Source organism: Balaenoptera acutorostrata, chromosome 13 (assembly GCF_949987535.1).
Source record: "Balaenoptera acutorostrata chromosome 13, mBalAcu1.1, whole genome shotgun sequence".
NCBI classification, from domain to species: domain Eukaryota; kingdom Metazoa; phylum Chordata; class Mammalia; order Artiodactyla; family Balaenopteridae; genus Balaenoptera; species Balaenoptera acutorostrata.
In genome coordinates this window covers 3068195-3095197 of record NC_080076.1, presented here as the reverse complement: position 1 = coordinate 3095197, position 27003 = coordinate 3068195, and the positions used below count along the sequence as shown (strand labels likewise).

At 49.0% G+C, this 27003-nt stretch overlaps 1 protein-coding gene across 6 annotated transcripts in view; it reads right to left on the bottom strand.

Moving 5' to 3' along the window:
* Window positions 1-11563: 11563 nt before the first annotated feature.
* Window positions 11564-27003, bottom strand: part of ZNF516 (zinc finger protein 516) — a 114674-nt gene continuing 99234 nt past the window's right edge. The window contains exons 4-7 of one of the 6 annotated variants that reach the window (XM_057526488.1): window positions 25545-25586; window positions 25095-25199; window positions 24194-24261; window positions 11564-15772 (exon numbers count right to left, since the gene is read on the bottom strand). In XM_057526488.1, coding sequence (XP_057382471.1) covers window positions 15713-15772; window positions 24194-24261; window positions 25095-25199; window positions 25545-25586 — 275 coding nt within the window. In that variant the 3' untranslated portion in view covers window positions 11564-15712. Of the gene's footprint in view, window positions 15773-21072; window positions 21145-24193; window positions 24262-25094; window positions 25200-25544; window positions 25587-27003 lie in introns of all 6 variants that reach the window. The other 5 variants (XM_057526487.1, XM_057526491.1, XM_057526489.1 and 2 more) reach the window with 5 other exon arrangements.

Below are 27003 nucleotides of genomic sequence, written 5' to 3'. Positions count from 1 at the left end.
GTTCAGATCACGTCATCATCTGCTCTTGAGAGCCATCCGTGTCTCAGGTTTTCACTTAAAATCAGGACCGGAAGTCCTGGCCCTGGCACAGCAACAGGTCCTGCCTTTCTGGCCGCTACACATCCTGACTCTTCCCACATCTGCACCCTTTCGTTTCCCTACTAAGCCATGCTTCTCCCTTTGCAAGCTCTTCCCCCGCCTTCCCTGGCGCCTCCCTGCTCGTCCTTCAGGATTCAGCCTCCACAGCCCTTCAGCTGAGAGTTCCCTGACCCCTCCTCCAAATCTGGATCAGTTCCCGCATTTTAAAAATATCAATTTGGGGGCTTCCCTGGTGGCGCAGTGGTTAAGAATCCGCCTGCCAACGCAGGGGACACGGGTTCGAGCCCTGGTCCGGGAAGATCCCACATGCCATGGAGCAACTAGTCCCGTGCGCCACAACTGCTGAGCCCACACGCCACTACCGAACCCGCGCACCACAACTACTGAAGCCCTCGTGCCTAGAGCCCATGCTCCGCAACAAGAGAAGCCACCGCAATGAGAAGCCCGTGCACCACAATGAAGAGTAGCCCCCAGAGTGGCTGCAACTAGAGAAAGCCCACGCGCAGCAGCAAAGACCCAACGCGGCCAAAAATAAATAAATAAATAAATTTTAAAACACATCAATTTGTCATTATAAATGTATTTGCATAGGGGTTCATTAAATATCTTTTGAGTGAACAAGTAAATAACTCATGAAGAGGTCTTTTCATTTGTACATATGTCCGGGTCATATTTTTCACTTTTCTGCAAGAAGAGCTGGTCAAATCCCTTGCTGCAGTCCAGTTATGTGATTTCTCTCTTAATATGTTCATTTACTAATGTTTTTAAAGCTTTCAAAGGAGGAAATGCGGTTAGACTCAGCATGATTGTTTCAATAATTTGTATTTATTCAATAGACATTTCCAGAATACAATGACATGTCAGCTCTGGGCCGGGAGGGGATGATGTGGAGGGACCAGTGACACAGTTCTTGGTGAATTGCTTCCTCTTCCAGGTGCTCTCACACCATCTCCTTAACGCCGTCTTCCACAAGACTGCTCAAGCAAACCGGTATGGACTGTGTGAATCTACCATCTTATTATTTTAAAAACTAGAGCGACATTTGTCTCTTTCTTGGCACTTGCTCAATTTTCACAATCCCTCTAAGGTCACCAACAGTGCTCTCATCTGCAACTTCTTTTCACGTCTTCAGGTGGAATTGATCCAGTACAGGACATTCAAAGGAATTTCAAATATCTTGGAAACACTTCTTTTTAACCCCACAAATTCTTTTGAACCCCTCTCTTTTCCCTCCCATCTTTCATCAAAGTGCCAGTCACAGTGTAAGGTATCAGACACATAAACATGTCCCTGCCCTTGAGAAACGTTTTACAATGTATCGGCTCATGGTTACATAATCTAGAATTTATCTGAAAATAATAAACAGCTTTATTGATGCCAGACATTTTATATCATAGTCACTTATCTATTTGCCTTGAAAATCATTTTAATGAGAAAGTATTCCAGTGACACTGTAAGTTCATCACAGTAGTTCCTGCAGTAAGTTCACTCTTTTTCTCCCCTTAAGTCTTAACATTATAACAGATGCTTCCTCGTGGCTTCCTGAAGTGATACGATGAAAAAAGAAATGGTCTGAGAATCTCCAATGACCACTTTCCTCCATTTAATAGTTATGTAACTGATTTACGTGGCTTCTAAATGTTTTCTATTAATAGTGCAAGTTTAAATTCTAGTTCTCCAAGCAAACATGTCAAAAGAGGCTCCTTAATTTGGTTCATTACAAACCCAGCAGGTGCCCAGCCAAGGGCCAGACTTGTACGTCTTCTGAGGAGCAAAGGCATTTGGGTGGCAGAAGTTCTGCCATGTCTGGCGCCGTGAAAGGTGCGCCCTGCACTCTGAACTCTGTCTCCACACTCCCCAGAAAGCCCACCCTCCCCATCCACAAAGGCGGGCTTCTTCCAAAGGACGGCAGCCTCTTCACGATCCGTGTTTGCCTTGATCTCACTCAGGCACGGAATGCTCCCCGTCCCGGCAGCTCTATGTCTGACCCTTAACGGCTACAGTTCCTCCACCTTCATTCCTCCAGAAACATCATCACCTAGCAGTACTTTGATCTCTTTTTCATTTTTATTTTTTCTTTAAGGAGAACACATATTTTCCCGGTTTTTGCCAAGAGTGACTAATTGCATACAAATTTTTATTTTCAATCTGACTCCCTAAATCTTAGGTCTGTGTTTCCAGCTATTTTATTTTATTCCAGGACGCTGTCATTTACATATGAGGATAATGGTAACGGTGAGGATGGTGGTGATCAGAATGGTGATGGTGATGATGGTGATGGTGATGATGACGTCCTCAGAACCTCACTCTTGTCCTGGACGGAATCCCTGCCTCTAGAAAAGATGGTCATTCAGCAGATAATTTAGAGAGAGAGAAAGAAGAACAACCTAGTCTAATAAATCTGCAGGTCCCTGAAAGATCAAGACACTCCAGTGTGTGAGACAAATAAACAACAACAAACATATGTATATACACATATACGACACATAGTGAGAAGTACCATGAAGAAAAACAGAGCAGAGAAGTGCATAGAGAATAAGGAGGATGGTTCCATTTAGGTAAGACAGCGTGGGAGGGGAGGCTGCTCTGAGAAGGGGTGGAATGAAGTGAGGGAACAAGTCAAGCAAAGATCTAGGGAAAGAGCCTCCAAGAAGCACAAAGGTTTTGTCAAGGACAATATTTATCCACCACAACGTGTAGCCCACTCCCTGGGATGCAGATAACGCTGCATATTTGTTCACCAGAATGTGGAAAAGCATAGTGTGTATATTGGGCTTTAGCAATATTTCCAAATGTTGACCCAAAAAAATTAGATATGAGTCTTTCCCCAAACCAGAAGTATTTCCAGCATTAGTGAAACTGACGGTATTTATAGGTGGACTCGCTGACAAGTTTGATCTAGAAAAATGCTTAAGTCTGCACATCTAGAAAGACCTTACAAGTCTACTCACCTACATTTCACTTGCCAAGCACTGTTTTCCAGAATCTTCCCAGTATTTTTAGTAAAGTAGGAAATGCCAGGGTCGTTTGGAGTCATTCATGGCAGACGAATGGGCTGGTTCCAAGGAGGCGACTGTGTCCTGCCTGGGCCCCCAGCTCGTGTCCTGGGACGTGGCCTTGGACCGGGAGCCATGCTTCTCGCTTCATCTTTGCCAAATTCCGGGATTTACGCTCCCCTCGCCAGGTCTGCACACCTGGATCCCGGTGGTCAGCAGGAGCCGCGCGGATGGGGCTGGCGGGGGCGGGGGGGGGGGGAGTTACTGTGTGACCCACGCTGGGCCTGGCCTGGTGTGGCCTCAAAGACCCCCCGGGTGCCCGCGCTTCTTCCCCACCCATCTTCTCCACAGTCAGCACCGTCTTCCCACCTTTAAGACGATTCACTCACTCGCGAGCCCCGGAGCCGTGAGACAAGTGCGCCACCGACCCACCAAGGCCACATAGGAGCTCCGCGCAGGGCGCCCAGTTGCCTAACCCCACCCCCAAGCCCCGCTGGGCCTTTGTTCTCGTCCCCGGGACCCGAAGGCCTGAGGGCAGAGCTCACCACCTAGGCCCGCTCGGTCCAGCCTTTGGCAGAGCGGGTCCTCGGAGGGCTGACCCCAGGCATGATGGGGGCGGCTTTCTCCGTCTCCCCTCGCCTTGTCCCCGGACGCTGTGTCCAAATGGCCATCCCCTTCTCCTCCTGCGTCTCCCCCGCCCGCCCGCCCTCTCTGCCTGGGCTCCTCTCGGGGAGATGTTCACTGTTATGGAGTGCATTGCATCCCCCGACATCCACTGGGGATGCCTAACCCCCAGGGTGACTGTGTCTGGAGATGGGGCCTGAGGGGCATGACTGCGGGAGGTCCAACAGGACCTGTGCCCTTCTAAAAACTAAAGGAGACCCCAAGACCTCTCTCTCTCTGCCGTGCGGGAACACAGCGAGGAGACAGCTGTCCACAAGCCAAGGAGAGAGGCGTCCCGAGAAATCCGTCCTGCGGACGCCCTGCTCTTGGACGTCCAGCCCCCAGACTGTGAGACAATGTATTTCTGTTGTCTAAGCTGCCCAGTCTGTGGTGCTCTGTGACGACAGCCTGAGCGGACAGATGCGTTCAGTATTCCGTTTATATTACAGAAAGATGGACAATTTTATTCCCCGAATAAAAGAGTCTGCGTCCTCTGCAGTCACACCTCCTGCACCCCTTGCCCCGGAAGAACGTGGCATCCCAAGCCCTCGCCATCCTCCCCGCCGCCGCCAGCCTCGGCCCATCTCCTGTCTCCCCACGCCGGGCTCCGTCCGGTCCCTCCTTCCGCTCACACAGCCACACCGCCCGGCCGTTCTCCCTGCGGGGCGGGCGGCCTCTTTCCCCTCATCCCGTGAGAATGTTGGAACCGTGGGCCCTTGCCAGTGCCCTCCAGGCAGAGCTGCCAGCCTGGTCCCCCTTCCCTCCTCGGCTCTCTCTCTGGAGCGTCCCCCGGGCTCTGGGCCGGAGATGTTGTGTAGACGCTGGCCGCCCCCGCTCTGCCGCCCAGCGCGCCTCTCCTGCGCCCGGCGCACACCACGGGGCTAGCTGCCCTGCCCTGTTCCCGAACCTCTAGGGATGCGAGGTCCCGGCCCCGCCGTGTTGGTGAAGAGCGCCGTGCACATGCCCCGAGACCCAGGCCCCCGTGGAGGCCTCAGGCCCGGCACAGCCCTCGTCGGGGCCCCGGGAAGCAGGACGTCCCGGGAGCCTGGGGTGTGTCCGCCCTACAGCCTGTCGGTCCTTCCTCCACGCTCGGGACCCGGGACCCCAGTCCTCGCCCGGTCTGCTCCGAGCCCGAGGACAGGGTCCTTCATTTCCACGACCCAAAGGCTTCCCGCAGGCACGACAATCCACTCCGCCAACAGCAAAGCGAGTGGCCTTCGACAAACAGGAGGGAGGTCACGCCTGCCCACAGCGACCCCCTCCCTCCAGGGTCCCGCGGCTCCGCCCCCGGCCGCTCTTCTTGCCCCGCCCCCGCCGGCCTGAGCTCCTGCAGCCCTGCCTCCCGCGGCTGCGCCGGCCTCGCGGGCCTCCTTGGCTGCGCACACCACGTGGTTTCCCCTCCAGCCCTTTGTCCTTCTCGCCCTCGGCCTGGATGTGACATTTGTCCTTCTGGAGGAGGGAACACGTCCGCAGAGGCCCTGCCGGCCACCGGCAGTCCTCTTCACGACTCCCGGCCTTTCTCTGTTTACCGCACTCATCTCCTTCCGAAAGCTGTGCATTTGTCCTTTTGACCACTGAGTGTACCCCCAGGAGAACGTAAACGCCCTTGAGAGACGAGCGCTCGGCGTCCGATGCACCCCCCGCATCCCAGGTGCCTGGATCCCAGCTGGAGTCCAGCAGGTGCTCACTTCGGGGACAGCGGAAGGAATGCCATCGCCGCCGACGGCCAAGGCCAGCGCGCCCCCAGCGCCTTCATATGTCTTCATCTTGGCAGTGCCCTCACCAGGCAGTAAGCCCACTGTCTGGCATGCAGTAGGTGCTCAATCCTTGTTTGCTGACAAAAGTGATGAATAAAAGGAGTTTGAAATGGGGGGTTCCTTTACATTCTAGTGTGACCCCCATCTGCCATCTAGTGGTGAGAGCGGGCAACTTCAGGACGACAAGCTTGGGAGAAGCAGTGAGGGAACTGAACAGGGATGAAGGCCTATGGGTACCAGGGGGACGGCGGGGTTCCCCTCACCTCCATCCTCCCGTCTGTAGGAGGAGCCCTGAGAATCCCGCTGTGGAGCCAAATCTTGCACGTTACTGCGGAGTAGGGTGGGTAACACGTTGAAACCCCAGCAAAGTAAATGATGCAAAGGAAAAGGAGCCCCAGATAAATGCACATTAAGCTTCCAGTGGTCCCACAGGTAAGACTGTGCGAATATTCGTGGTTGTGTTTGATGCTCCAGCAGGACGATCTGCTTTTCTCCCGACTTTGGGGGGATCAGATCCGTACGGAGTTTTGACTGAAAAGTACAGCAACACTGCGTTCCGAGTTTCCCTGGGGAACCTACAGACAGTGGGGGAACATTCAAGTGAATTGAGAAGGAAGGAAGGATGAGAATGAGGGAAAGGTGAAGAAAGCACGGGTTAGGAATCACAGAGATGCCCGAACGCCACACACTCAGTATATAAGATTACAAAAATGCGGTACGACTGCAAACTCCAGGTACCTGTGGGTGCGGGGGAGTCACGTGACCCCTCTGGACCCCAGCTTCCTTCGTATAAACAAGAATTTTGGAAGACGTGGTCTCTGGGGGTTTTACAACCTTCAAGTTTCCTAGGCAGATCCCTAACTAAAACCTTAATGTACATTCATGACAGGTGTGAACTTTTCAAATATCTCCTTGAATAGTGGTTTGTTATGTTTCTGTAGGGTTCACCTCAAACTGAAGGGTGCTGATCCCAGATGAAATGTTACATGATTCATTAGTACGTTAGCCTGCGCCTTGGTTATGTGGAACCCTAACAAGGCTTCGAGAAAGCTGAAAAGACACGGGATTGAGGAGATGAGGGTGGGCCTGCCACTGTGTGAGCCGTGGCCTCCCCGGCACGGGGCGAGTCAGGCCACATAGGTGGCCAAACACAGCGTCATAAACAGGCACCGAGAATCGCTGTCCGTGATGATCCACCAGCAGGCGTTTTAATAAATCCCAGGCATTACTTGACCGCAGGCTACACAGACAACCATGGGATGGGCGCCAATCTTATTCTTGGGGAAATTAGCCAAGAAGCCCTGGGGGTTCGGAAGTGGCAGCCCCTCCCTCCCCGCCCCCCCCATGCCCACACTCTCCCACACTCTCAGTGCACAGCCTAATCGCTCCCAGGTGTGGTGGTACCTACAGGGCACCTCAGCCCACCTTCCACGCCGGACGGGCACTCAAACCGTCCCAGGGCGTGAGCCAAGGCCCCCCCACCCCCACCCCATAACCAGCCCCGTCTACCACCCAGCCCCCCGCCCCCCTGCCCCACTGCCCCACATCCGGCCCCCGTCCACCACCCAGCCCCCCGCCCCCCTGCCCCCCTGCCCCACATCCGGCCCCCGTCCACCACCCAGCCCCCCGCCCCCCTGCCCCACATCCGGCCCCTGTCCACCACCCAGCCCCCCGCCCCCCTGCCCCATACCCGGTCCCCGTCCACCACCCAGCCCCCCACCCCCCTGCCCCATATCCGGCCCCCGTCCAGCCCCCAAGCAGAGCGTGCCCAGCAAGCATCCACCACCTCACTCCTGAGACTTTGGGACCAAGACCCAGACACTGGGTGATGGAAAACCGATCGAGGTTTGAGAAGAAACTCCACGGAAGGCTCAAGGAATATAAGGAATGCAACATTCCTGTTATTGTGGTTTTTAAAAATACATCCCTCGGAGATGCACAGTGACATATTTACAGTTGAAATGTCATGACGCCTGGGAATTACTTAAATGATTCCAAGTCAAAACAACCACGACAACAAACTAAAAGATACCAACAAATCTTGGCAAAATGTTGTCATTGTTGGAATCTGGATGATGAATATGAGTGAGAGTGTGTGTGTAATTTTCCATCAAGAAAAAGTTAGAATAAATGTAGAAGAGAAGGAAAAAGTAATCACAATACACGACTATAAGGGCCTTGATAACTTAGTTTTGGGAAAGCAGATGTCTGGAGCATGAAGGAAAGAACCAAGAGAGAAGGAAAGACTGAGTCTGGGCAAGATTGGCTAATGGTTCACTATAGGACCCACCTGGAACGCACACTCAGAAATCACAGTCAGTGTTTTTATCTCTATGTATGTTAGTTCTTAACTTACAGAAGGTCAGCCGAGAGAAACTTCGATATGAAACTCTGAAATATGAACTCAGAAATCCAAAATGTCTTGTTCTGATCCAGTGATGGTCCTCCAACCATCTCTTGACGGGCCATGGTATGTACACTCCTTACCTGGCGGATGGCTGCGGGGACCCACGGGATGATGGGTGTCAGTGCTTCGGAAAGCGGTAGCACGTCCCGTGAAGATCGTTACTAGGCTGCATGCAGGGTATCAGGGCAGAACAGAGCAGGGGGCTCGCAAGCCCAACACAACTGGGCTCTGATGGTGTGGCCGCAAGTTACTGGCTGTGTCACTTTGACTAGGCTGTAGCTCCTTCTCTGACTTCCTATTTTCTTTGCTTATAAAATGGAGCTAATAATGCCTGCTTTGATGAGTGCTGTGAGGCTTAAATGAGTTAAAATAGATGAAAACTCTCTACCTCAGTCCCTAGCACACGGTCCTTTAAAACATTAGCTATAGTTGTTGCTATTGTCCTGAATGCACCTCAAGACTGAAAGGTGTACCACCTAGACCTAGACTAAGACAATTCACTGTGCAACATGGTCTGACCCATGTCCTTCCTGGCCTTTGTCTTTCTTACCTAAAAGGTCTCACCTTCTGTGTCTCACGTTCAAGCTTCCCCTTGACCCCTGGATTGTCCACCCCTGGCTTGTCTCCAGTCCTTGGACGACGACAGACACACACAGGAACTCAGGACAGATGCACGAAATCTACACAAAGGCAGGCTATTGTGCTGATGCTGGGTTTTGTCACAGCAACTTCCCCACTGATACATGTTGTGGATCTTTGCCTGAAGCCTCACTTTGAGTTAATGTCATCAAGGGATAATTGACAATGATCTCCACCCCTTTCCTCTGTCAGATGTGACAATTCAAAATATGTTCTAAATGTACCGAGGGGCATTTCGCAGAATACGTTTCCTTAGGCTCTTCCTCACGGAAACTCACATGTCACTTTTCTCTCTCATATCAAGATCTTCTTACAGATGATCCAAGTCAACCAAGGTTTGATGCCAGATGCAGATTCTGTTTTAATTCCAAGTCATTACCCCAAGCATTTTATAAAACTGTTTCCAAAATTTCAGGCGGGTGCCACCCGGTCCTGGGGACACGTGGGCATCTGGTTGATTTTCCGAGCTCCTTGACCTCTCTCCCCAGGTGGACCCCATCCCACTTCCATCTACACCCCCAGAGCTTGTGGCCCTCTGGCTCAGAACTCGTGTTGACGTCTGCCTTCCTCCCCGACTGTGAGAGCGCCAAGGGCATGTGCTATTTTGTTCCTCTTTCTATCCTGGTGTCCTGACCTGCCTGTACTTAGCCACGGCAGGCGCCCAGAATTTGCTGAATGAACGTATAATGTCAAAGTTTCTGCACAATTTCAGAGAAGCCTGAAGTATTTTGATCAGATGAGACTTGCGTGTTCATCTGGTTCCAACTGCCCTCTCCGTGCAGGGGCCCTAATACTGATCCCCTCACACGTGAACGTTGAGCTTCTGTTTGACCTCTCCAGGGTCAGGGACTCTTGTGTCCTACTGCTGAATGGCCTGACCCCCAGGTCATCCTGTCTGTTAAGCCAAAGTCAGCCTGTACCTTCCGCCCACTAGTCCCACGTCTGCAATGCAAAACATCCACAAGTTCTGACTTGCTATTTCTCAGGGCAGACCTCCAATCACCTCGTAACTGCTCACCTGTCTCATGTGACACCTGTCTTCTCTGAAAGAAACCCCCTCTTTTGGTTTCTGTTACCCCGTCCTGGAAATGTTTCTAGTTTGTCTTAACCACTCTCTAGATGTCATGCCCAAAACTGAACAGAACATGACATGACACAAGGAGACTCGTGGAGCACAAAGTCAAGTGGGAATGACCCTCCTTGTGACCTGAATGCTGCTCTTCTGTTGACAAATCCCAGGACGATAAAAGGCCAGCTTCCTCTTGCCCTTACAAGATTGCAACTGTTGGCAGCAAAACTAAGGGCTCACTCTGATGCCCTGCTCTTAGCTTGGCACGTGCACACATCTGACATCCCGTTAGGAGAGGGGGCTTGCAATGGGTCTCTCCATTATGTCTTCTTTAGTTGAAAAAAGAAAGAGAGAGAGAGGGAGAATGAAAGAAAGAGGAAGGAAAAAAGGAAGGAAGGGAGGGAGGGAGTGAGGAGGGGGGAAGGAAGGGAAAGAGAGAAAGAGAGGAAGGAAGGAAGGAAGGAAACATTCTCAGTGCAATCTTCATTTCACTGCATCTTTCCTCTTCCCATAAAGGAAACTGACCGGAGAGGGGTGTGTGACCATCACGTGCCTCCAGATTCCTGCAAGACTTCCCTGACCTTGAAGCCTGCCAGGAGGGCTGGTGCATCCGTTGGCAGAAAGGAAGTCAGACATTCCAAGAACTCGTCACAGAGGCCAAGACCGGGGCATTTCACATTTTGTTTCAATAATCTTGCTGATCTCTCGAAGAACATGTCGCCTTTTTAAAAGGTAAGACTGAGAACGCGAGTAGCACAGATCAGGAATGCACCGCTGTTGTTTTCAAACAGCAAGACAGCGAGGGGGAAAGAGAGGTGCCGTCACAAGCGGAGTCATTTGCTTTGTGTGCGAGGCTCGGCCGGATTGCCTCCAGCAGGGCAAGGGGTAGATGACGGCCACAGCGAACGTTCAGGCGCCGTCTGCCACCTAAGTCCCACCGCCAAGGATGACATCACATGGGCATGCGGCAGGACAGCCTCACCGCTCTTCGGTGACCAGCGGACGGACAGAGAGAAAGCACAGCCCGCTTTCCTGAAGCAAGGAGCACGGTCACCGTAGGACACCCCAGAACCGGGGGAAGTGTCTGTCTGGGGTTTGACTCCACGAACATCCCACGCCTGTGTTCCCTGGAGGGAATTCCCCACACCTGGTGACACACAACACAGAGACCTGGGCTTGTTTTGGTTGTGTCGCACACCAAGAGTGCTACCAGGCTGGCGCTGCCCCTTCCTCATTTAGAATCAGCCACCCGGGAAGAGAGAGGTTCTAGATAAACGGAGTCATAAACCTCCCCCGTGCCAGGTTGGTTCTGCAGTTTACAAAACTCACGAGGCCTTCCACAAACTCCTCAAATCGGCATTTGCATCCAAGAATGGAGGGGCGTGAAGGGGCCACCAGTGACCCAGGCCTGGATGCTCTATTTTCTGCACCGACACAATGTGAAAGCCACGTTCAGGTCCTTACCCCATCCCTTCCTTTTCCTGCCAATTGGGACACAGATCTTTTAACTTTGAAGCACGTGTTATCTTTTTACATTAAAATTCTGTTAGTGCATCTGAGGCCCCCAAGTCCTGTTTCTGCCATCTAAGCAGTAAATCTACTGCAAGTCTCAGAACAGTGTGTGTATTTGGCATCGGGAAATGAGAGGTGCCCGGGGAAAATGAGAAATACAGAGTTACCTTTAAAAAAGAAAAAAAGTGTGCGTGTCCTGGAGTCCACAAGACTTGAAAAAAATACCGTGGCCACCTTGGCATCTTTTTTTTAGATGAACTATCTTGTGAATCATCCAAAAAACTCTTCTGCTTATACAAATACAGAGCACTAACACTTGGGTTTGTGTTCAGCCAACAAAAATTTTCAAACCACAGATCCAGATGGGCTGTCAAAGGATTTAAGCCACCTCCTGAAATAGGGGAAAAAGGTCTTACAAATCTCAAGAACTCCAACATGTTTTTATTGATTTCAGTTTCCAATAGAATGAATATGTTTTCTCTAAATATTTTTTATCACACAACTGAAACATTGAATTATTTTTTCAGAAATAGAGTTAAATACATCAATCTAGTTACAAATTCTAATATAAAGAGTACAAAATATAATGTTATAAATTGTATTTTAAAAAAGAAATACAAACTCTATGGTCTTTTGCATTTTACTGCCTCAAAGCATAATTAGCAAAGTTGAAGAATGAACATTTTCCCTCAGTCACTCCACACAGACACACTACGGGGGCACCTAAACCATCCCTTGAAGTCCTGGCCTGTAATTTTTTTATTCTCTTTCTTTTTGCTCAGTGTATAAAATGTCCTGCGATTAGAACACACCCGAGTTAAAAGCAGTGAAACAGCACACGCTGCTTCAGACACGGAGACATTCTGAAAGTGGAAAAGTAAAGTTGTCCAAACGCAGCTGTTTTTTTGTGCATCGATCACACCCCCCAGGGGGTGATTTGCCTGTTTTCAAGACGGCATGTTGGTAAAGAGAATCTGGCCGTGAAAATCCAGGAGGTGCGCTGCGTTCCAGGCACAGACCGAGAACTGCCAGTCGCCTTCTGTGACCCTGTGGGCTACACTCTCTCTCCTGGTGGAAAGAAGGTGCAGCTACCTGAGCCAGGTGCCTGGGAGACAGCAGGGAGGTGTCACCTGCGACCTGCTGGGTCCAAGGCCACACCCCAGAGGCCTGCCGAATGATGACCCTGCGTGTGCACGTGCCCCCGTGTACTGTTTGCCTGCCACTGTACAACCTGTGACAGAGCGGCCAGATCTGAAGATGGTTCTCGACATCCTGGGCAAAACCAATGCTCCCTAAGCTCACCAAAGTGGCATATATATGTCATCCCCGGGGCCATTTCCTGGAGCACCTTCAAGAAACTAGTGTCTTTCTTGGGTTTAAAAAATAAATAAGTAAATATTGGGAGGCATCTCTTAAAGCACTGAATACTTTTCAAAACCAAAAAGGCAAAATCCACTTGGTTTGAAAATCTGTACTGGGCCATGACCGAGGTGAAACGCATCCATCTGAGATGGCCCCAAGGCCTTCCAGGAACCAGGGGAGAAAAGTGACAGAACGGCTGACAAATGCCCAGAGAAGATGCTTGAACAGCTGAATTGTTCAGAGAATTTAAATGTTCATTCTTCAAATTAAGGAATATGAGTGAATAACCTGAAAGAGTCTCTAAGCTCGTTATCTGTGTTACAACAATGAGGACGAGGGTGAGGAGGGGAGGAGGGGGGGTGAGAGCAGCAGCAGGAGTATGCAAGCAGGGGCCGGGAGACACATGGAGAAGCTGCAGTGTAGACAACCAAACCCTTTATTGTCTAAGTTACATTGACGCCAACACTGTCAAATCCTGTTAAGAAACAAGGAAACAGCAGATTGGTAGAGGTAGTAGAAAGTCTGTAACAGTCAGAGGGTGACTTACAGGAGAGACCATGTGGAAATTATCAATCGAAAAAAAGTGATTCAAAACACATTGGCTAAATAAATAAGAAAAACACAAATCGTATTAAATACTATGGTCAAACTGACACAAACACATGAACAAACCAATACAATACTGTGCTCAGTGGAAGAAAGGAAGTACAGTCGGGCCCCCGGACGGCTTGCCTTGGAGGGTGGTGTTCTTGGACGCCCCCCTCGCCCCGACCCCCGTCTGCTGAATTAAGGGAAAACCTTATTTCTGTGCTCCGGGCAGAAACAAGTATTCCAACTGGCTCGGGCTGCGTGTCCGGCCAATGGGACCCCGGGACACGCCCCTCTCCACCACGCCCCCCGCAAAGGGGTCTCCGGGATGACACCTGCGGCTCTGAAGGCCGCCACTGAAACGGTAAGAACGTACATGACTCCTCCGTGTCGCTTTGGGTACAGAATTCCTCTGAATAACGAAAACACAGAGAAACAGACCGAATCATCAGCCCCTGTGCGTTCCTGAACTGTCACCCTTCACTGTCAGCCAAGAAAATAAAAGCCAGAAAATGCAGGAACGATCACTGTGGGGAGACTACGGAAATGATCAAACGTAAGTCAACAGAAAGGCATGCTGATTTCTAGGGTGAACAGAGGAATGTATCTCTGAAACTTTGCTCAAAATAACTTTAGAGGACAGTCACTGAATCGCATCTGCAAGGACATTCCTAATGACACCAACACGACAGATCATTCTGGTACATATCCGGTGTAAGAATATCAGGAAAAAATAAGTAAAAAAGTTATATATATATATACACACACATATATGCAGCTATATGTGTGTGTATATACATGTATATATATATTTATAGATATAAGCTAGCCAGTTACATTGCATTGTTTGCAAATGTTGCAAAGTAACCTGAACCGTCAAGTAATTTAAATTCAGTAACAAGTAGAATCCAGAACCAAACATTAACTAAGAACAACAACAACAATAACAATAATAATAATAATAATATAATTCAACAAATCATTAGAACAGGAAAACCACACTTTACGGTGTGTGTGTGTGTGTGTGTGTGTGTGTGTGTGTGTGTGTGTGTTTAAACAAGTCTTTGTATCAGAAGCCCATTTTCTACAAAAACTGCACTAATCCATTACTGTATTAAGTAAACTGTCGCTCTCACCAGTATTAAAGATTAGGATAATTTCTGTACATGTAAAATTATTGCTTTTTTGAAAAATATATTTAGCATGCTCGTTTTAATCCATTTCCTGCCTTTACAAAATTTCACAATTAAAAAAAACCTAGTAAAGCTTTTGCAAAAAATTTCACAGAACATTTTCATTCAAGGCAGCAGTAACTTTTGATAATGCATAAAATCATTATGTGCAAAAATCTGAAACTCTCAGAAACATTACCATCACACACGGTGTCATGGTAATAGAAAAAGAAAATATTTATATCTGTGGAATACAATTTTAACTGCGTACACTGCAAGGTTTAAGACCCTTTGTTACGGCCCTTAACTCCCCACCGCTAAAACTGGCATCTGCGCGACCGAGGAAGAGGTATATAAAGCTGCCCAACCCACGGGCCGGGGGGCCTCCACACTCCGGGAATGAAGGGACTCGTCCCATGGAGGCTCCCCAGCCCAAGAAGGAAAGACGCTTACTTGCTGGGACAGACGGACGGGAAGGCAGGGAGGGAGAGGGGCGCAGGAGGCCCCAGAGCACCAGGACCCCGGCGACCTGGGCCCCCCACGAGCTCAGGGATCCTCCCACTATGACTAAAAGGGTCCAAATCGAGGGGGGTTCAGTGGCCAGATAATTTGTTAAGACGGGCAGTCTTCCGTCGTAAGCAGTTTGCAGAATGTAGCCCTGTTACCAAAAGGTCCTGAGAATAAACAAAGAAGCCTGCTTTTCTTAGTGTTCAACTAGCTCTCTTTTCCGAAGCACAATAAAAGCCTTCCCACGGATGTGTTTCCTCTGCCGGATTCACTGAGCACAGATGGGAGAGAGGGACACACCTGGGAAACGCAGAGGGCCCCCAAGGGGATGCGATGGGACCACTGAGGAAGGAGGACCTCATCACCCGCCCGCCCCCCATTGAGCCTGTTTCCACAGCACCTCAACGCCCATCCTTCCTCTTTTATTCACTATTTTAAATACCCACTAAGACAAGGAGAGGCCAGAGCGTCAGAACTCCCGTCAACCTGGACCCCTCCGCTGTCTGTCCTGACGTCACCTCCAACGGGCCTCTGAGCATTGGCGGCGGCTTCTGTTACAGTGCTTGGCTGCTTCACTCTGTCCGACACACACGAGCATCTTTCTTCCAGTGTCTCAAACCTGTCTTGAACGATATCGATGCTTTGTGCTCCTACCGTGCCTCCCACCTCCACTGTTTGTTATAAGAAAATACGACTATGGTCGGTGAGCACGCATATGCATATAGAATATCTACATGTAATTCTAAGTCGAGCATCTTCGTTGATGTTTAACGTGTAACAAGGAGAAGCCCTCCCTTCAGCTTCCGCCCCGCCCAGCGGCTGCAGGATCTGAGGTGTCCGGTCGGGAGTTCTTCCACGGGGCGGTCGGGGTCACGGTCGGGACATCCACAAGGGAACTGCGGACGCTGTCCCGGGGCACTGGGGATGGTGAAAGCGTGTCTCTAGGTTCCCTTTCTGAGAGGCACTGTTTGGACAGTATCTGCATTAGAATGGTCTCTCCCCTGGGGAAAAAAGAGACAAGAGAAAAGCTCATTTCTGCCTTTGGTTTCCAAGTGCATTTTTCCTATTAATTTTCTTAGCAACGCCCAAAGCACGAACAGCAACCTTCGCAGAGCCACTGAGTCAGGTCGGCAGAGACCCCTGGCTTCAGCTTTAACTCACTGCACGTGAGCAGGATATGTTTCCAATGTGCCTTCCTGCCTTCCAAGGCAGCTTGAGAAAATCACCCCCAAGGATCTACAGAGGATCATTAGGCGTCTCTGTTCGGCGTGCAAGAACAGCAAATCATAGTGCCCGAACCAGCTCCGGAGGAAAGGTTTAAAAGACGGCCAGATGGGACCGGAGGAGGATTCAAAACAACAATGCACCGTGAGTAATACAAAGCGGGGTTCACACGTGAATGGCAGTGCCAGAACAGGGTTGAATCTGGGGGCCATACGAACCAGAAGTACAGCACTCCCATAGGTCTGTCAGCACCTGAGGAAAGCTTCCACCCATTTCCGTAAATAATTACCACGTTGGAAAAATAGAAGGGGTATTCTAAAGTCAAGGGAACTGCAAGATGAAAATGAGAATGAAGGAGAGCCGAAGTTTTCAGAGAAGGCTCTCTCACGACACGTGAAGCATCACTGTTTGAACAATGGAGTTTACAATCTGAGGACACAACAGGGCAAAATTAATCTTACTTAACTGCATTAACCTTCAGCTAAAGTCTCGATGAAGTAAAACCAACAGCTTGAAATTAACATGCACACATAAAATGCAGCACTCGTGTGAAATTCCAACTGATTTCCAGCTATGCCTGCAGGAACCCTAGAAGTAAGTGTGTGTTGTGGGGGGGGGGGGTCTGGTTGACATAATGAATTAAGTGCCTCTCTTTAGTTAATAGTTTCAGAAAATTCCTAAGTAAAACTAGCTCTGCATTCACGACACCTACCAGTCGACATCTAGCGGAAGTCAGAAAGATACTCAACAAAATTTTATGGGGGGCTGGGGGAGTGGGCACAGTGGTCCCGACAGTAGTTTATTTGAAATGTAGGAAACAGTAACGGAATGAGAGAGGTGATAAAACTTCCTTAAGTAGACGGTGAATTTCCTGCCGTAAACTGAGAAGGATGTTTTGCATTTTTGCACAGCGACATCACGCCGTGGGGAGATCCATCATCGACAGGGCTCATTTGGAACTGGTTCCAGATACAGTCGAGGACGGAAAATGGCCTTTGTGTTTACGGACAGAAAAACAGGAGTTATTGTTAGCTGTTAGGTGGCTGGCCTTGAACGTTTTGAGGAAGTATGTAGGCAAACAGACTTGCTGGGGATTCCATAAATGGGCAAAGAATGTGTATGAACACGTGTGTTGTGTGTGTCTACGTTCTGTATACACAATCCAGGCATCTCCTTGGATTTCCCTTCCTTTGGACCAGAATACACAGACTTGTATTGGAAGAAGGAAAAAGGATGGTTAGAGAAGAAGCATGAAGATGGCCCTCTGTCCGTAAAGGACTGAAGTTTTACACTGCAGGCTCAGAAAGTTTTAAAGCTATTTATTTTACAGGGACTCCAAAATCTGGCTAACCCGAATAACCAGGTTGTTTAATTCAGTCCACAAATCTAGAGGCACAGATGCCAAGTTTCTCTTTATAAATGAGGGGATGTGTTCAAACAGCATCTCACTTTTAAGAGAGTTGTTTTCACTTCCGATTCGTTGGGACCAACAGCTTATCCCTCAATACAGCAGTCTTATATAGGGTTTTTAAGAAATGACTGAAATTCATCTGAGAAATCAGGCCCAGGGGAAAACGCAGCCATGGAAGAAAGGAGTCACAGAAATACTTACATTAAGTGGACACATGATATCTGAGCACACACAAGTTGCTTTTATTCTCCCACAAAGAAAGAGACATCAGAAAACGAGAAACACGCTTTTAGAAAATTTGGCTTTTCTTTATTGCAGCTGTGTGAATTGTGGACTCTTCAGTAAAACTGAACAATATTTATTCAGAAATAAATATTATCTTTCTTTAAGGCGTTTCAGTGTTCCAGGGATGAATACTGACTTCTGGAACTTGATGAGGCCTACTTTTTCTTCCCCTTTTGTCCTATAAGGTAAAGGAATGCATATGTGCTCGTGCGTGGGAGTAAATGACCTACACACACAAAAGCCTGTATCCCCTGGGACACACACGAGTCTCTCGGCCTCCGTGGACCAAGGCCTGCATTAGACATGCATGGTGATGCTAAATGTTTAACGATGTACAGGGAACATCTTACTGACAAGGACCTTGCCCAACAAGCCAACAGTTAGCTGGGACTCGCGTTATTACAGGTCATTTTGGATAAATCACTAGTTACATTCACGACTTTTCATGTTATGTTATACTGAGTGGGAAAATGGATACCGTGTTTCAAGACATTTGGTTTACGTGAGTAAGAAAATTACTGAGACAAACCAGCTGAATTTTGAAATGCGATCTGTGATACTGAGAATCTAAAAGTGATACTTGAAAACAGATCATACATAGATTCAAATATACCAGCCTATGGGATTTATTTCTCCATCGTTTGCATTCTAATCTCCATAGCTAAAAATGAGACAAATTAGGTTGCCATTTTTCTTCTCATTTCCCTTTATTTTGATTAATGGAATTATTTCTCCAGCTTAACTATTTTAAAATAACATTTAGAATAATAAGAAATAAACTATTAATCATAGTCTATAAATTTTTGGCAAGGAATCCAAACAGATCATAACAACAGATTTCATATTTCAGCAAAAGACGGTCTGGTCTTTTAAATCCCAAAACCAGGGGAATGGAGGGAGAGAGGGTTAATTTTTCTTGGTTATAGAAAGACCATTATTTAATTTCTAACATTTAACGAACAATACAATTGGAAAAATACAGTTTCTCCACAACATTAAAGAAACCCCCTACTTTTTTCTCTAACATCCAGAGCGCAGTGATACCAGTATTTTAAAAAGCATACTATTTTCAAAAAATGTTCTTTCTAATGATGAATTTTGATGACTACTAGAAATTAAATGTTCAGTTGTGTTAAATCTATGGCAAAGCATCTTGAAAATGATGATATACATGAATTCCTCCTCTTATGTAGAGTTTTGCTTGGAATATTAGCTTCTCTTATGATCAGAATTATCTTCCTAATACAACAAGCACCAGCAGCAAGTGCCTTTATTGCCGAGGGCTGGAAGATTCATCCCCACAGCTCGGGAAGCTCTACTAATGATGAGGGCTCCTCGCTGCCAGGGCTCAAACCCTTTTACAATAAATGCAAAGGAACGGGATGCCTACAGAATAGATACCGTGCCCAGGAACAAACTACCTGATACCCTACTATCACCTAATCCAGACCTTTAACTTCCAACGAGTCAGTAATCCTTTCCACCCCACCCATCAGAGGAATGTGCTGATAAAGAAACTGCTCCGGGATCTCTGAGTTCAAGGGCAAGCCTGTAACACCAAGGGGCTTCGCCAGTGTGCGTGCAGAAAAGAGACCACGACCAAAAACACATCAAAACGAAACTCTCTGGGGGAGGGATGGATTGGGAGTTTGGGATTAGCAGATGCAAACTAGTATATATAGAATGGATAAACAACAAGGTCCTAATGTATAGCACAGGGAACTACCGTCAATATCCTGTAATAAACCATAATGGAAAACAAAAAATAAATAAACTGCACGTATGACCCTGTAAACACAAAAACAAAACAGGAAACTCTTTTATTCCTCCTCAAATAACTAAATTGACTGAATTAAATCCACTCCAACGTATGTATATTATGACATTAGGATTATCCCACACAGAAAATTCAGATATTAATACAGTAAAGTAAGGGCAGCTGCCATATGGCTGTGGGTACAGACGTGGCATCTGCCCACCAGCGTGATGTCGTCTGAACACAAGGCAGCAACCTAGGGAACTACATTTATGTTGACAACACTTTTCTCAAGCTAAGAGCTCTCCTATCCTCCCTTCAAGGCACAACTAACAACTAGACTGTAAAACAAAACAAGACAAAACCAGGGTGTTTACAAGCACACGACCAGGTTCTGACAAAGCAGGGAGATGCTGAGGAGAGGGAGTGGCCGTGACGACCGAGCACGACGGGCCACGACGGGCACGTCCACACAGGCATCAGCACGTGCGTCCACCTGTTTACACGCACGTGCACCGTACACATACACGGCACCCGAGTCTCCCCAGCTGTTCAGGACAACTGTTCCCTCTCGGTTAGAGTAACTGACAACAGGTAACGTGCTGGACGTCTGGTCCCCGCCAGGCTCAGTCCAGCGTCCTCGTTCATCTTCTCCGCAAGCGCAGAAGTACGTGTTGCCGTTGTCATCATTTTACAAATGAGGAAACTCAGGTGAAGTTCACCTGCCTGAGCTGAGGTCAGGGTGAAAGCCTCCTACTCAATAACCCAACATCTTAATAATTCACGTTATTGAGTCCCTTGGAGTAGAACTGGCTGATCTTGGCTGATCTTCAACGTTGAGAGCTATTAAATATTTATATGTTCTCCACCAGGATCAAACCCACTTCAAACCCACATATTCGCCTGCCAAGAGGCATCACAAACTTGACTTGAAGGTCAGCTGGAACTGGTTTTGTCCGGCTCCTCCTGCCACGTTCCAGGCTCCAGGAATGGCTCCTCCCGAGAGCTGGAGCCTGAAGCCAGAACCCGGGTCCACTCCATCCCTTCCCCTCCCTCCCATCCTGCATCCAACCCCCAAGTTCTTCCTGCTGCCAAACATCCCCACACCCATCTGCTCTCCGCAGCCCCACCCCAGCTGGGGCCGCCTCTGGGTCTCGCTGGGATGACCCCAAGCACCTCCAGAGCGGGGCACAGCTGACTGTCCGGAACCTCCGCAATCCATCCCCCATCCAGACCAACCCGACTCTCCTACAGACACAACACTGGTGACGTCATCCCTGGCTCAGGGTCCCCACTGCCCTCAGGATGGAACTCCCACGTCTCAGCGCTGGTACCCAACGGCAGTGTGTCTCCCCCAGGCTCATGTCCTGAGCGCCTGGCCACCCGCCCAGCTCTCCCCGCATACGATTCCTCCAACGAGACATCTCTTCCACCTCCGGGGTTGGGGTCGGGGGGTATCGGCGGGGGCATCTGCCGGCTACCCGCACCCTGGCACAGTCTTCTCGACGCCCCAAGCCTGGTTCCAGGACCCTCACCCTATCACAGCGCTGCACCTCTCTGCCCTGTGTTCTTCTCTAAACCACCCACTGGACCTCAGGAACCATGAAAGCAGGAAAATTATTTACCTTGTCTCCCAACATCCTCGTTATCTCCACCAACGTGACAGAGCCTGGCACACAGGACGTGCGCAATAAATACTGTTAATGAGTGAATAAATGATTATTGCAAAACTGAATTCCCAAATACTGTTTCAGTTAGATAATTTAACATCTATTATGTATATCTGTAGAAGTCCATCAACTGTTACTGTTACATCAAATAATTTATGCGTGAATACAGTGTTGTGTGATTTTAAAAACTCCCCTGACCCACAGCTTCTAAAGCCCACGGGAAAAGAATGATTTAAATATTAATTAGTTAATGTTTGTAAAGCACACTACACATGAAAAAGAACATGGCTGATAAGTATAATGAGTCCCGTTCTAGACATAAATAACCACAGAACTGTCCTATGAATCTATATCGTATTCTAAATCTAAGACAGCAGTTGTGATTTTTGTAAACAGTGAGAACTCCAGAATAAGAAAGAACAGTAAGATATAAGCCGATACCTACTACTGCTATGTTTTTCACTTATCCTGGCAGACACATCTCTATGAGAATTCTTAAATTCCAAAGTACGTTAAAGAAAACAGAATTTCCTTCAAGAACCAAAATGTTCAGTGATTAATCAACAAAAGCTACTTTTAATGTAACAGAGGACAAAAAGTACTTCCAGGGGCCATATCTCGAATATGCCAGCACGAGAGGTGTATAAATCCAGCTCAGTTTTGGTGTCACGGGCCTGACAACCACGGTCAGGAGACTGAAAAGCAGGACAGCTGACCCACAGAGGCCTTGCAACAGGAGTAAATAGTTCCTAAGACCACAGTATTGAGTCACTGTACACGTGAAACTAAGAGGTTGGCTGGTAATAAGTACGAAATTGCAGAACTTGGGTTTACAGAGACAAAGACAAAAATATAGATACATCTTTTCTCTTTCATCACCAAGAATGGGGAACAGCTGTGATGAATTCCCAGCATAACTATAAGTAACATAGAACTGATTTAAAATACAGTCTTAGTGATTGGCTTTGTTGATCTATTTCTCCCTGTACCAGAAGCCTTTTAAAGAGGCTCAGGTAGAATCCATGTGCACCAGATAAACGGATGTGTGTTCCTGAAGAATCTCACTATGTTATTCAGAGACCTGCCTGGTGCTCCCCGGCCCCGTCAAACACTCTTCCGGAAAAGCCGCGTCTCAGGTGGATTGAATGGGTCGCTATGTCTGCAGGAATGCTCTGGATTGACTTCACTTGTACTGTCAGTATGTAATTCTCCAATTACGGCACGACCCCGCTGCTACTACAACCCACAGACGCATCACAGCGTGCCTTGTCGAAAGGGGGTTTTACTTCTGTTTAAAAGGCGAGTGCTGCGTAATTCGAGCTGAGGTCACATGTGTCCAGAAATCATTTATATTCTGCGTTCAGTGAGATGTTATTTTTTTCATCAATTGTCACAGCATCGTGAAGTAACAGCTTTCATTCTAAAACTATGGGTTTTTATTGACAGAAGTCACTTACTAAAAAACTGTAACAAAGGGCAAGGCATTCTGTCCATGATATATGAAGAAAAGGCTTTTAACAAAAAACAGGGATTCTGAAAATTCGATCAAAAACAAAACCAAAGCCTCTGATCAGGTACCGTCCATCGTAAGGCCAGCTCGACCATTAATTAGCAGCAGGCTCTGGGCAGTGTTTTTATCGCTCACTATTCTCTTCTAGAGAAACGGACTGGAATTTCTGGAGGTTCTTCTGACATCTATGCCACCATCATTGTCAACGACCGTGAACCCCACACGTGTCCGGGCAGGGTGTGCTAACTGGATCTGACCACCTGGACCGGATCCTGGATGTTTATTCTGGCAGCAAGGAAACCCCTCTTCATTTACAAGGGGGAGAGGCTGCAGTTACAGAACCTTCTACGGCAACCAATCAGAAAGCAAGAAGGTTATGGAGAAAATGCTTGTGGGAGAACGAGGACGGGTGTGACATCCTGTCAGGGGCAGAAAGGAAGAAGGAGAAGAGCTCTGAAACCACATGCTCTTAGCCCAGGATGACGGGACAGACCACTTAGGACGGCGTGCACCCCCTTACTTCAGAGCTAAAGACCGAATCCCACAGTCACTCCTGCCCAGGAGCTGGTCACCTTTTGTGGATTGAACGCACTAAGGCCACACATCTACGGTGACCCACGTTCTATGTACACGCACACGGGTATCTTACGCATTATGGCCGAGCCGGTGGTGTGCGTTAGACAGAGAATCAAATCAGGACAAAGAGGAGGCCCTGAGACACCAAACTCAGCAGAACGCTTCTTATGGAGTGATTCAAAAATACGGTTCTGAAATAATGCCATGTGCGGCGACATGGATGGACCTAGAGAGTGTCATACAGAGCGAAGTAAGTCAGACAAAGATGAATATTAATCGTATAATATCGCTTATATGTGGCATCTAGAAAAATGGTAGAGATGAACTTATTTGCAAAGCGGTAATAGAGTCACAGATGCAGAGAACCAACTTATGGTTACCAAGGGGAGGGACAAATTGGGAGATTGGGATTGACAAACACACACTACTATATATAAAATAGACAACTAATGAGAACCTACTGCATAGCACAGGGAACTCTACTCAATACTCTGTAATGGCCTATATGGGAAAAGAATCTAAACAAAGAGTGGATATATGTATAACTGATACACTCTGCTGTACACCTGAAACTAACACAACAATGTAAATCAACTCTACTCCAATAAAAATTTTTAAAAATACGGTTCTGAAGACAAGAGACAAAGCCTAACTTGTTCTCAAGCTAACCTCCAAGCAAAACATCTTGAGTGGAAAAGTGTGACTTTCTGGTGTTTTCCGTCACCACCGGTCTCTACCAATTCCGTCACTCGCAACAAGACCCAACGCAGCTGCATTGACCCCGACCGTGTCGTTCACGGCCTGAGCCGCCTTCAGTGATTATCAGGCACCCACAGACTGTCCCGCAGCCCTGGGCTCCGATCCGCAGCAACGCAAAGCTACGTACACAGCTGGTAAAACACCACGTGGTACCCTTGTGATGGCCATCGTGACACCCCTCTTCCCAGCTACCACGTGAAAACCCACACACCCGTGAGTCGGGAGACCTACTTGTTTGGGGGCGTCTGCAGAGGTGGCGTGGGCTTCAGCACCTCGGAGGCCGTTAGACTCAAACAGCACTGTGAGAACAAGGTGTACATTAGCAGGAGGACACTAGCTTCCCGACGCCCCGTGACACGCGCCCCTCACAGATTAAGCACTTGCACACACAAAAAAAGACCCAGCGCCCAGCCTGTGGCCGGAAAATACCAGTTTACCATAACACTTACTGTAAGCGACTGAAAACGCTGCCTGGGGCCGCTGCCCTTTTTAATTCAGGCTTCGTCGCCAAAGAGACCCATCAGTGACAACATTAATTAGCCAGGCGCGTGCAGAGAGCCCCTCCTTCTGCGTCACTTACCGTTTGGCCCCTGTCACTTTGCATCAGACCCGACCCGGGTATGGACGCATCCTTCACGCTTGGGATGAAGCACCCCCGGCCCCGCCTCGCCCTGGCTGTGCGGTGTTCCCACCACACACACACTGCGTCCCCCTGAGTCCATCTCAGGCAAGCTCTTGACAAACAGGCCGAGGAATTCTGCCACTCAGCACCCACCGGTCCACAGAGGCCAGCTGGTGCCGATGAGGAAAGCAGGCAGCCGGGTGGCATGCTGATGGGGGACCTGGATTTCAGTGCGCCCTGGTGGCAGCATAACTCATTACCCTGTGCACTTCTGAGGAGTCCACTCTAATTAAAGTGGAGCATTTGCAAAACAGGCTTATCTCAGATTAAACCGCACGGCGCTTGGATGCAAAGAAAAAATCATTGCAGGTGCAGGTGCCGGATGGGACAGCCTAGAGTGTAATCCCAGGAGAGAAGGCCTGACCCCTCACCTCACCCGGGAGAAATCTAAATACGTCACCGACTGCGGGAAACAGAGACTGTCCCCCCCGGGGCCCCCCGGGCAGGTACCTGTGTGAGCCCGCGTGTGGGCCCGGAGGTGGCTGGGCTGGTGGAAGCACTTTCCACACTCCACGCAGACGAAGTCTCCCTGGTGGGCCGGCGTCCGGAGCGTCCCTGGGCGGCGGTGCAGGGGTGGGGGAGGGAGGAAGGGGGCGAGAGGAAAACATCGTCAGTCCCTCCGCTGTGTCCTGATGGCAGGCACCTCCAGGCCCCCGGACAGCCCGCACGCGCAGGACCGCGAGGGAGCACAGAGTAGAGAGGATTAAATTCCACTCCCATGATGCGCTCTCAGGTGTGTGGGACCCGGGCAGCTGGTGGCCCGCATCCGGCCGATGGAGTGATGCGGCCAGACCAAGTGAGGGACCAGGAAGCAGGGCTGGGCCCTGCCCCCAAGGCGATGCTGGGCCACACGCCCGGGAGCTGCACCATCCCCACCTTCCCCCACTGCCGGCCGCTTACCTGTGTGTCCTGCACATCCCGGGCAGAGCACAGACGGGACACCTAGGAAGGAGGCCGGTCTTAGAGCACCGACCGACCTCCTCCTGTTCCCTCCTGACCCTAGAAGATGTCCGGCTTTTGCTAGAGAAGGGACGCAGAAGACGCGTACTTGTCTGTCTGCCTTTTCTGGATGAGGGCATCTCTCTGAAGAAAAGCCTAATTTTTCAAGTAACAGTAGCTCTGAAATGACTTTCCCAGCCTGATCTTCCCATCAGGCTCAGTGGTAGCTCAACTCAGTGGGAAAACAAAAATCAAAAATACTAACTAGAAAAAGGTATGCCTATCACAACAAATCTTTTTAAACAATGTTCCCTGAGCTGAGTATTCACACACCTAAAGTCTGACATTTGAATGTAAAAGGCGAGTGAAAGGATGGCCAAGGGTCTTAGCCAAAACAGCTAAAACCAAATCATTCTCTTGTCCTAATTCAGAAGCCACAACACATAAAAATAATATAAAATTGTTTCTACATTACAGGTAATGTTTATGGAGATAACCGCCAAAGAAATGCACGAATTGTAGGGCAGATCTTGGTGGATTTCTCGTTGGACAAGTCATGAATGTGAGTCTCCGAGAAAGAGAAGAATTTGCCCACAAAGTTCTCAGCTTCCTTACCACCTCCTTCAGGGATGCGAGGAGAATGATAAGACACATTTTAACTCGTGCCCTGTCATTAGTAAAAGATCAGGGTGTCAGGTTCCCGGTAAAACACGGAAAGTGTCACCCGGCCACGCGACCCCAGGAGCCGCGGGCTCATGGGCTGAGACCACCCGCCTCCTCTTTCCTGGAGTTCCTGGACCAGGCCGTGTCGGGGGAAGGAAAAGCTGAGGAGGGCGTCCCTGGATGACTGACCGACGGGCCCAAGACGGGGGCCGGGGCTCCTGAGTGCGCCGGACACCCCAGTTCTTCCGATCACAGGCAGCCAGCATGAAGACGGCTTCTACCAACAGCTAATATACTCAGCCGTTCAGGGCGGTCCCTCCCTCCTCTGATTCTGGTCCAGGAAAATCTCAACTTTATCCTCGCTTCTGTTCCTCCCTCCTTTTCACTGTGAGCACCATCCAGCCGGGCTCCTAAGAAGACCCTCTCTGACAGCAGCTGTGGTTGCCTGGACTGTCCCAAGAATAATGGGGCTGCATCTAGATGCAGGTCCTTAAGGATGCCTCCAGGACACCCACCGATGATGACGACTTCCCCCATGTGGTCTCTGCATCTAATGGTCACAACATGCAAAACTAAGCCATTATCGTACTTTTTTTTTCTAAGTAATTCCCATCCAAACTAGCAGCAGAAAAAAGCACAGCCCTTGTACCCACTCACCCATTCTGATTTCCTTGAATTCAGTACGCATCAGCACACATGCACACACACACACGTGCACACAGACACACACACACTGTCTCCCCATGCATTCTATCAT